At 42.7% G+C, this 12,395-nt stretch overlaps 1 protein-coding gene across 6 annotated transcripts in view; it reads right to left on the reverse strand.

Moving 5' to 3' along the window:
• The window catches only part of PDE4A (phosphodiesterase 4A), a 488,291-nt gene that overhangs the window by 30,976 nt on the left and 444,920 nt on the right, over window positions 1–12,395 (reverse strand). For all 6 annotated transcript variants that reach the window (XR_012716086.1, XM_075272636.1, XM_075272637.1 and 3 more), the window contains 3 exons: window positions 11,583–11,653; window positions 10,894–10,943; window positions 9,891–10,003 (listed from right to left, as the gene is read on the reverse strand). Coding sequence is in view for 5 of the 6 variants with exons in the window: in XM_075272636.1 (XP_075128737.1) it covers window positions 9,891–10,003; window positions 10,894–10,943; window positions 11,583–11,653 (234 nt within the window). In the remaining variant the exon portion in view is untranslated. The remainder of the gene's footprint in view (window positions 1–9,890; window positions 10,004–10,893; window positions 10,944–11,582; window positions 11,654–12,395) is intronic.

Below are 12,395 nucleotides of genomic sequence, written 5' to 3' on the forward strand. Positions count from 1 at the left end.
ACATGAAGAACTATTCTTCATTAGGTCACACATAAGAGGGTTTATTCTACCAGGACAACCTCCTCCGATGCAGCGGATCTGAAGTTATCAACCTCCCTGGTCCACAGATCAGATGATAATGAACTCGGGGGTCCTGACAATGTTATGACTTGTTAGCAGCACTCAGGCCTGGCTTGCTCTTTCCCCCTCTCCCCCGATCTCATATGCAACCAGGGGAAGAACCATGGGTTCTATTATCATCATCCTATCCCCAGGCCAGGTACAGTGGCATGCAAAAGTATTCACACTCCTTCAACTTTTTCACATTTTGTCACCTTACAACCACAGACAAATGTATTTTATTGAGATTTTAAGTGATAACCAGCACAAAGTAGCCGATAATTGGGAAGTAGAAGGAAAATAGTACACGGTTCTTTAAATTCTAATCGTATAAAAATCTGAAAATTGTGATGTGCAAAAGTCTTCAGCCCCCTGTACTCTGATACTGCTAAATAAAATCCAGTGCACATGATTGCCTTCAGAAGACACTTAATAGAGTCCAGCTGAGTTATTTAGTCTCAGTATAAATACACCTGTTCTGAGAAGGCCTCAGTGGTTTGTTAGAGAACACTAGTGAACAAACAGCATCACGAAGACCAAGAAACTCACCAGACAGGTCAGAGATAAAGTTGTGGAAAAGTTTAAAACAGGGGTCCTCAAACTTTTTAAACAGTGGGCCGGAGGCAGAGCAGGTTGCACAGACATCGGGAGCGGTGCCCTCCAATAGGTAAAGTGAAGTGCGCTCCATGGCCTGGCCCGAGCTTCATTATAAATGCACACCTGCCGGCGTTGTCGGCGGGGCCAGACAGAAGTGCTTGTCGGGCCGCATGTGGCCGTCGGGCCGCATTTGAGGACCCCTGGTTTAAAACATGCTTAAGTTATAAAAACATATCCCGAGCTTTGAGCATCCCAAGGAGCTCTGTTCAATCCAAAAATGGAAAAAGTATTCTACAATTTCAAACCTACTAAGACATGGCCGTCCACCTATACTAACAGATCGAGCAAGGAGAGCAATGGTCAGAGAAGCCACCAAGAGGCCCATGGTCACTCTGGAGGGGCTGCAGAAATCCACAGATCAGGTGGGAGAATCTGTTTACAGGACAACTATAAGTCAGGCAATCCACAAATCTGCCCTTTATGGAAGATAGGCAAGAAGAAAACCATTGTTATAAGAAAGACATAAGAAGTGCCATTTGTAGTTTGCCACAAGTCATATAGGCGGGTCTTAGTAGAGAGCAGGATAGCTTAGCTAGGGAGAGAGGGGGGAGTGTAACGGAGTGAGAGAGGAGGGGGGAGTAGTGACAGGGAGATCGTGTGGAAGGTACACAGCAAGCTACATGCCAGGAAGCAACACCATGTAAACAAATGCAGAAGATGCCAGGAACTCCCAGAGAAACCCAGAAATCACTCCAAACACTGCTAAATGTATATGAGTGTACTTGTAACCCATAAATAGCACTAACAGACCTTTTAAAAAAAATTGCCTGGAAAACCCTTTAATCAATGTGACTATCCTTTGGAAGAAGTCCTAGAAGTGATGATTTGGCCCCCACAGAGCCCTGATCTCAACATCATCCAGCCCAACTAGGATGACATGACTAGAAAAGGATTGGAGCAAGCCAACATCCATAGAAGAGCTGTGCTTAGTTCTCCAAGATGGTGGGAACAACCTACCTATCGTTGGTCATTGTCTGCAAGTATCGAGAAGAACTGATGGAAGGCAAAGGTCACTCCAAATATTGATGAGATTTAGATTGCTCTTTTGTTCATCCACTTTATTTTGTTGTGTAAACAAGGGCTTATTTGAGCAGAGGGCTTTGGCCTAGACACTACAAGAAACACGGATTTAGTTTTCCCCACATTCTAGCTTAAACTACGAACATTGACAAGAGAGTCCACGCCAAACCACGAGCCCTCTTTATAGGCCATCTTAGCTCACCCAGAAGAGATTAAGGAGCTTGTACAGGATAAGAAATATAAAAAGTACCAAACCTGCTCATGGGTTGCGTCTGGTTTGACAACTGGCTCTATTGAAGTAAATGGGCGGTGTTTTTGACATAAAGCAGCCATATGTTTTCTAACCCTAGACACCACTTTTGAGAAGTGATAAGGATCAGACCTAAAGTATTGCAGAGAATGAGATTGCTGACAAGTCTCCTGAAGGGTGAGGGCAAGATTGACTGGGTTTTGCTTTTCAGGTAATACAGTGACGTTCTATAAGCGCAATAAGAGATTTTTACAACTTTTCATAATGTAAAATAATTTCAAATTACTTTGCAGTTCAGCAACTTTGAACTTTGAAAAAGAAACTGCGTCATAACCTGCCTCTGTTTTGTTAAGTCTTCCCTTTCACATGCCTGTTACACACACAGCTCTGCTACTTTCACATTCCCTACACACCCAGCTCTGCTCTCTCCATGTTGTCCATACCCACATGTAGCGGTACAACACGGCTGCCGCAATGTTGTCCTTGCTGCACACACAGTTGTGCTACCTTTGTATTCCCCCCTGCACCCATAATTCTGCTACTTTCATGTTTCCTCCCTGCTTACAGCCTGCTCCTTCTATAAACTTAGCTCTGCTGCTTTCATGCCCCACCACACTCAGCTGTGCTACATCCAAATTTATCCCCAAACTCAGCTGTGCTGCATCCATATTTATCTCCACACTCAGCTCTGCTGCATCCACATTTATATCCACACACAGCTGTGTTACATCCATATTTATCTCCACACTCAGCTGTGTTACATCCACATTTATCTCCACACTCAGCTGTGCTACATCCACATTTATCTCCACACTCAGCTGTGTTACATCCACATTTATCTCCACACTCAGCTGTGTTACATCCACATTTATCTCCACCCTCAGCTGTGCTACATCCACATTTATCTCCACACTCAGCTGTGTTACATCCACATTTATCTCCACACTCATCTGTCTTACATCCACATTTAAACACTCAGCTGTGTTACATCCACACTTATCTCCACACTCAGCTGTGCTACATCCACATCTATCTCCACTCAGCTGTGTTACATCCATGTTTATCTCCACACTCAGCTGTGCTACATCCACATTTATCTCCACACACCTGTGTTACATCCACATTTATTTAAACACTCAGCTTTGTTACATCCACGTTTATCTCCACTCAGCTGTCTTACATCCACATTTATTTAAACACTCAGCTGTGTTACATCCACATTTATCTCCGCTCAGCTGTGTTACATCCACGTTTCTCTCCACACTCACCTGTGCTACATCCACATTTATCTCCTCTCAGCTGTGTTACATCCACGTTTATTTCCACACTCAGCTGTGCTACATCCACATTTATCTCCACACTCAGCTGTGCTATAGTCACTTTTCCCCACACACACAGCTCTGAAACATCTCCTCTCCCACGCAATCAGGAAAGCAGATTACAAAGATGTAGATAATGAATAAAGGCATCACCAAGAACAAGGAAATGGATAAGAAGGAGATGAAGATGGCAAAGAACAAAAATAAAATGAAGAAAAGGATGACCAAGAAGAAGATGACCAACAGCAAGACATACATGACAAAGAAGAAGTTGAAGAAGATAAAGAAAAGAAGAAAAATATGACCAAGACGACAACACTCAAGATCAAGAAGAACAAAAGAAAAAAGGTATGACCAATAATAAGGAGAAGATGACTAAGAATAACAATGGAATGAGTTGACAAAAGAATATTAAAAAGAAAAGGCAAAAGTAGGAGAGTGACAAAGAAAAGAACAAGAGTGAAGAGATGACCAATAAAAATAACATGGCAAACAAGAATAACGAAAAAGAAGAAAGCTTTGACCAAAAAGAAGGAGGAAAGGATCAAGAAGAATAAGGAAATGAAGAAGAACAATAAGTAGGAGAAGAAGACAAAGAAAAGCATAAGGAGGAAGAGATGTCCAAAGAAAATGACAAATACCAGAGTAGTAGTAGTAGTAGTAGTAGTAGTAGTAGTAGTAGTAGAAGAAGAAGAAAGGTATGACCAAGAAGAAGGAGATGACCAGAAATACCAAGAATGTGACAAAGAGGAGCATATTAAAGACACGGGTGGAAAAAGAATTGAAATAGAAGAAGGGAAAAGTGTTGGTAGATAATATAGATGATACAGAAGGAGGACATGACAAAGAAGGAGAAGTGAGATGCCAAAGACTAAAAAAGATTAAGAAAAAAAAAACAGACCAAAAAAAGGGATAAACAAGAAGTGGGAGAAAACCAAGAAGAGGCAGATGACAAAGAAGAATGGGGAAAATAAGAAACAAAACAAGAAGTAGGAGGTGATAAACAAAAGGATATAGATGGAGATGACAAAGTAGGAGGACAAAAAAGTGAGGAGAAGATCAACAACAACATCACATCAAGATCATAAATGATCACCTCACGCATAAAAAACATTAGTTAGGGGAAGTTTTTCCATCAACTTGCTCATGGCAAGTATCTCGTGGACTCAATGATCTGCACATATCGACTCAGTTTTCAAAATTATTCTGGACAAGTCACTCAGCAGTCAACATTTTACCAGTATCCCTGGATTGTCTACAAGGAGCAAACAATACAACTGTTGTGTAGTCCTACATGAGGACTCAAGGGACATGTCTTCGGTACTAGGTGGCAAGTTTTCATGAAAATAGTAAACTTAGACAAAACACCAGAACTACTCATTAGCTACACACATTCACAAAAAGGACCAGTGATATGACACAAGAAGCCATGTACACAATCCTACGGAGAGTAGTTGTCTAAGGTGTTGTGACTGCTCTTGTCCACATCATACATCAACCTTCCCACCTTGGTCAACCAGACAAATCAAGCAACATGTCATTTGGGCCGGGATCCCTGATCTTCAGGACGGCGTCTACTGTAATAGTTGACACATAGCAGTAAAATAGTCTTTTATGTATGATCATTTGGTCCACTGACCAACTACATGTCCAAAACCCCCTCAAAACATTAGCATCTGTGGCTGTGGTCCTTCGGGGACTGAATTGCAATACACAATATTTGGCAAAATTGTCAGTCTCCAGAATGACTATACATAATAATAGGTATATTCCTAATCTATACACGTTACAGCGAATACAGTGAGGACAGTAGGACACAGATTTCTCTAGTACAAGGAAACCGTGGTGCAAGTCTTTCATCTTCCAGGCATTGTTTACATCCAGTGACTTGTCCAAGGTCACAAGCAGCTGACACTGAGATTTGCACAAAGTAGCTGGTGTATACAAAATACCTATAGGAGGAATTTACCATATATACCAGAGACTATTCTATGGAATATATCAAGCACTGTCATGTATCTACATCAAGGAGGGGCTCTTGGTTTTGGTCCTCTAGGGTCTAGAAGACGTAAGATGACCTAATGGTAAGGAGACTATACTGGTAACAGGTAAGACATATTGAAGGACAAGTAGGAAATAGACTACACTGGTCAGTCTATATGGATGGGATATGTGCAGTATACTCTGTGAAGGTATCCTATATGTCCTGTCCATACATGGTTAGTAAATAAGCAGACCTCATCGGTCTCCAAGGTCAATACAAAAGCTTTATTTTTGGTGAACTATGGAAGCCCCGAGATGACCAGTGATAAAGGTGGCAACAAGACTGTGGGCCGGCCCTATATTAGCCCATGACATCACTGCCCTATAGATCAGTGAGGTCATCAGATAGTAGGACCACAACATAGACCTGTTTGATCAAGACAAAACACATCAATAACATGTAGAAGTTTATTACCTGGTCCCACCATCCAACCAGCCAAGGTCTGGAGCATGTCTCACAAAAGAAATCTACTAAGGGCATTTTTCAATCCTAGATGGATATATCCGAAGGAATCCAGTCTGCAGGACCAAGCTGGAACTGACAAGGCCAACCGCTAAAACGTCCACAATCCACAGACAGGCAAAGTTTTCCAAAAATTTTTAGATCCTCTTTCAATTTGTTGACCGAAACATTTGTCGCCGGAGACGATATTCGCGATTCCAAAAACATCAGATGAGGAACTAAGGTTTAATCAAAAACTAAAAATAAGGGAAAAAAAATAAAATCTCCAGCTTTCATAATCCTCAAGAAAAAATTAAAAATAAAAAAAATTGCAAATTGGAAAAAAAAATGAAAACCAATATCCTATAGTATTTCCGGTGAGATATTTATATCGACTTGCAATCTTCCCAGTAAATACGGAGAAGTGAAATTTTTAATTCTTATTGTTTCCCAAAGAAGAAAAATTATTGTAAGAATTCCAATTGAAAAATTTTCCGAAAGCAAGAAAAAATTAGCAAAAACCAGACACACACAAAGCAGATGGTGGATGTAGTTTGAGGACACCTGTCTCCTTTGCCCTGTAGTTGGCTGTTGTTGCTTGGTTTCACAGCAAACTCAGGGATGCTGGGTGGTACAAAAATTGGGGGGGTCAAATTCCCGAATCCTTAGAGGTGACATAGGACCTATCACTTGGCTCACGAGAGAACATAGCCATGTGGGAGGTAGACGAGAGACTGGTGGTATTTTCCTTCTCCTCCCCTCCATAGAATTCGACACAGTCCCGATAAAACAGAATCCTACAGACCCTCTTGGGCCCTTGAGATATAGAGCAAGGGGCCCCACATGACACCCCACAAGAAGTCAATATTGGTAATGAAATAAAAATAGGATCCACATCCAAAATGCAGCTAGGCCGGTGATTTTAACCCATCACTACCAGAATGTGTGGTTAAAAAAAAAAATCCTGCAGCTTCTCTCATGTTTTTTGTGGGTTACATCTTTAAAGCCTTTAGTAATTTGCCCTGCGCCCCCACCCGCCCCCCCACCCCTTGTCGTCCTCTTCTTCTTCCTCCGTGTCTTGATGTGGGGGGAAGGAAAACAAGTCAGTGTTTCGGAGGGCCTAAGAAACTGCAAGATAAGGCCTCTTCCTGCATCCTTAAGGGGAAAAGAGGAGGTAGCATATTATCGAAGCATCCTTCCTGGGTACCAAATCCAAGCTGCGGCCGGGGTGGATGGAGGTGACACGAACACTAGCACATGGACGGTGAAAACAAGGATGGGTGGCCGTCTTGTCTTCTAGGCTGGAGATGCCTCCTGTAGGGCCGTTTGTCTACCAATATCTTCCGTTATTCGTACATCTAGCATACTGCAGTAGGCAGGGATGTGATGTAAAATGCAAAGGGAGGGGAGGAGAGGGAAGGGGGAGGGAGCGGAGAGCAGCAGCCGTGCTTCTAGGCATGACATTCTCACAATCAGCCAGTGCAGCCAATCTTATTTCCTTAAAGAAAAGGGGCTACCAAGACTTGAGATGAGGTTCACCATTGAAAGGCGCAAGGTATTTTGGCCACTAGGACAATAGGTGATAACCTCAGCACCTCAGATGGATTTGTTTACCTGGAATCTCCTACACGTATCCTCCATCTATGGAAATGACTTATTATCACAGTCACCTCTAATGACATGATCTGATCGAATGATCGAGTGATCACGTGATCGACTCTTAAAGTAGATCACTTAAGATCAGATCATCCTCTAGATCATCATAATACTGATCAGGTTGTTGCTTAAGATTGTTTACAGCCACCATGGCCTTATCTGAAAGTACAGTATACAACCCTAAACCCATAGTGTATAGGGGTGGCTCAGTGACCACGGATGATGGCTTTGACCATAACTTGAGGACAGTAGTGTCAATTCAATGTCAGCCACCCATGACCTTGAACTCCAGTTTTTCTTCTGCTCTCCTTAGGCAAGTTCTTATGAATATGGTTGGTGTCTATAAAACAATTGTGCATCTATTTGATATCAACAGTATCTAATATGTATGGTTCCTATGGATCATCTATATCTGGGGTGAGCACCACATTGCAAACAATGTCATTCTGTGCAGCTACAAAACTTCTCCATACTCGAGGACTGTTCGGCAATCCAGGGATAGGACTTGGGGAGGTGGGTGTACGTGAGGGCAGCTCTCTATACTGTTGTTTGCGTGAAAAAGGCTAGGCCATTTTCTTACACTGTCGATAGTCCATAAATATCTAAAAATATCGCCCACTTCTCAGGAAAATATGGTCTCTGCTCCTCTACTTGTCCATCCTCGGATGTGACCACTCATATTCCACTCTTTGGAGTGGCAAATAGACAAGCAGGGACCCAAATATCCAGGAGGTGTTGGAAGTGGTCTCTATTTGTTAGACATTTATGGACATTTTACAAGTGTAAATAATAGTTACCAGATGGGAATAACCTTTTACTGTGGCCTTTAGTAATGGTACAATGTGGTCCTCAATAAAAGTCATACCTCCGTATCTACTGTGTCTTTAATATCTACAGGATTTACATTATATCTACAGTCCTGTCTGTCTACCTATCTATCGCTCTTCTATCTCTATATCCATCCACTTATCCATCTAACCATCCAACCAATCATCCAACCAACCAGCCAACCAGCCATCCGTCCAACCAGCCATCCGTCCAACCAGCCATCCGTCCAACCAGCCATCCGTCCAACCAGCCATCCGTCCAACCAGCCATCCGTCCAACCAGCCATCCGTCCAACAAGCCATCCGTCCAACAAGCCATCCGTCCAACAAGCCAGCCGTCCAACAAGCCAGCCGTCCAACAAGCCAGCCGTCCAACAAGCCAGCCGTCCAACAAGCCAGCCGTCCAACCAGCCAGCCGTCCAACCAGCCAGCCGTCCAACCAGCCAGCCGTCCAACCAGCCAGCCGTCCAACCAGCCAGCCGTCCAACCAGCCAGCCGTCCATCCATCCATCCATCCAACCAGCCATCCATCCAACCAGTCTGCCATCCAACCGACCAACCAGATAGCCAGCCATCCAGTCATCCATCCAACCAGCCATCCAACCATCCATCCATCCATCCATCCATCCAGCCAGCCATACATCCAACCGACCGACCAACCAGCCATCCATCCACTCTTCAATCTATTTATCACCTGTCTATGAGATTATTTTTATCATGAGATGGCACTACTACATTGAGCACAATTCCTGATCCTCCCATACAGTGTATTTCTAGGCCACAAGCACAGCTGTAAATAACAACTTCCCACAATGCTTCATAAACAGCTCCATAAACAATCCACCAATGTATTATAATCTCAGGAACAAAAACAACAACAACAACAACTATACCATCACCACATTATTCACACGTAGGCACCACATAACACTTTACTATGCAGAAGAGTCACTGATCTTAGTACATACACTTATAGTATCAAACTCCTACAAAAGCCATGCCAAACCAAATAAACATTTGACCCTTAAAAGGAGCCTCAAAAGTTTTCTACCAATTCACACAGAGATGAAGGATGAATCACCACACACGGTGGCCATATATTTAACCATATTAGCTAATTGTAGGATGAAACCCAAGAAATCAATTGTACTCTGTAAAAGAACCAGGCTGCAAGTGTTCAACATTCCCGCAGCGCCGCCACAGGCAAAATGAAGCATTACATGGTGCCCACTGAAATCAATGAACTGTCTGTCAGCTTTGGACAAATTCTAGCCAACTATAGGATGTCCCAACTCTCCATTATCCATCTGGAATCTGGAAAGAAACCTTGCAGCAAGTGCTCAATTTCCCTACAGCGCCTCTACAGGGAAAATGGAGCATTATACAGTTTCCACTGATATTACGGCGCTGTCTGTAAAATGCATATACATACAGGAGACATTCTTTATTTCCTCTCATTTCTCTGCCCTCTAGGGGGCACAGTTCCCTAATAAGACACTAAGAATGGGGTTCCTGAACTAGAGAACCCCTTTAAATTTCATATTATGGGATATATATGAAGATCTCCATTCTCTTACCTTGTTGGAAGCCATCTCACTGACGGAGCGGTAGGTCTGTATGGTCTCCAGCTGATCTAAACACCAGTCTAGTTCTTCTAACGTCTCTTTGGCTAGCTGCTGATACGTCTCCTCTGCAGAAGAAGACAAGACAGTCAGGTGGGAAAAGTATATATGTGTATATAGAAGTAAATTATACACAAGGCTACAGGAGAGGCCTCCTTTAAACACAATTATGGTAGACATAGGCTTACGGCCCACTACACATAAAAGCAAAGTCAGCCAAGCCCACCACAATCAATGGGGGTGTAGCGATCCCTGACAGATCGGGCAAGCTGAATTTGGACATACTAAATTTTTTAAGCCACCTTCTGTCAGTAGCTTACCCTCGTCTTCACATTCAGAACACATTCCCACTCAGGTGTACCAAATATGCATATGAATGAATGAAGGAATTCAAAGAATAGCCAACAGCTATACACCGTGTATGGGCACCCCTAAATTTGGGTCACTTCAATTCTTAGTCCTAAATCACAGCTGCATTCTTAATTCTGCAGGCTTTACAGCTAAAATATTCCGGTACACCCTGCTCGTTCAGTGTCTGCACTGGCAATTGCTAAGATACTTCCGAATTGTGGGAATAAATCCTAAACATTTATCATAGTATTGGTAAATTTGAGAGAGTTGACAACTAGGACACTCCACCATTTTGCACCTTGGGGTATATATGGAGATATACAGATTTATGCTCATGGGTTCATAGTGAATCTGTGACCCCAGGTAACACTAGCACCGGGCTCTCTATCATTCGGGTCTGTTGAGGGACCTGAACGACGTAGAGATGGGCCGCTAACACAGTGGCTATACAAAGAGATCATTACAGTCAATGGAGGAGGACAGGGTAAAAATGAGATACACGGGAGTGCCCTGATAGGTAAACGCACTTGCACACTTGGCACTTGCTATAGCACTGGTGGCATGACCAAGTCCTGTTCTCAGTTTGCACAGTAGGGCGCACACTTACCTGAGAGAGTGGCTTTACAGACCGTTTGCTGAGGCATTACTGGGGAGCGCCTGGCAGAGAGAACAATACAATCTGTTATACATCACACACAGTCCTACATTTTCCATTAATACATCACTCATCCCTTTCACCTGGCTCTGAGTGATGGCAGCAAATGGCCTAATTCCACTTAAATAAAGCAAAGGATAGTAAAATTCCTTTAATCCGGAATCCAGTGATCTGGATTATCAAATATTCCAGATTATATCTCATAGAGAAGAGTAAAAACTCAATTACACATAGTAAATAATCTAAACTAGAGTGAAATTTCCTAGTGGATTCACTGCGCCGGAAACAAGTGTCAGATTAGAACATTGACTGGATTATCAGATGCTAGATTAAAGGGATTTCACTATATATTATATGAAGGTGATTTATTCTGGGCTTGTCTTTCTGGATGGTCCTTACAACTGCACTTTAATCATATGTATTGATGATATAGTGAATAGATATCCAAGTAATGTCTGACTATTGGGACCCCCACCAGTGCAAGGAACCAAGAGAGGTCATGTGATGCATTGGTGGGGTCCCAACAGACCTCCAATGACCAGACATTGATGCTCATAGGAAGCAGACATAAGACCTGTCCATTAAAGAACATGGCGACCCTAGTACTGGGGTTTATGGTTGGTGCTGCGGCAAGTACTCACTTGTTGGTAGGTGTTGTAACGTTAGCGAGGATGGTGAAATTATTTCGGACACTACGCAGGCTGGCCAGCACCTAGAGACACAACCAGAGTGACATGAAGCTAGAATGGTGAAATAGAACATATAGAATCAATCAAACTACATAAAAAGTGCAGTCACTTCGTAAATACATTACTTATCCTGCATTACACTCCAGAGCTGCACTCACTATTCTGCTGGTGCAGTCACTGTGTACATACATTACATTACTTATCCTGTACTGATCCTGAGTTACATCCTGTATTATACTCCAGAGCTGCACTCACTATTCTGCTGGTGCAGTCACTGTGTACATACATTACATTACTTATCCTATATTATACTCCAGAGCTGCGCTCACTATTCTGCTGGTGCAGTCACTGTGTACATACATTACATTACTTATCCTGTACTGGTCTTGAGTTACATCCTGTATTATACTCCAGAGCTGCGCTCACTATTCTGCTGGTACAGTCACTGTGTACATACATTACATTACTTATCCTGTACTCATCCTGAGTTACATCCTGTATTATACTCCAGAGCTGCGCTCACTATTCTGCTGGTACAGTCATGGTGTACATACATTACATTACTTGTCCTGTATTATACTCCAGAGCTGCACTCACTATTCTGCTGGTGCAGTCACTGTGTACATACATTACATTACTTATCCTGCATTATACTCCAGAGCTGCGCTCACTATTCTGCTGAAGCTGGTACTGAAAGGAGGAAAACGGTTTACTCTGCATGGACAAGTATACCGAGTCTTTGCTATGATAACTATTTACCCCCAT

This window comes from Leptodactylus fuscus, chromosome 5, assembly GCF_031893055.1.
Source record: "Leptodactylus fuscus isolate aLepFus1 chromosome 5, aLepFus1.hap2, whole genome shotgun sequence".
Lineage (NCBI taxonomy): Eukaryota > Metazoa > Chordata > Amphibia > Anura > Leptodactylidae > Leptodactylus > Leptodactylus fuscus.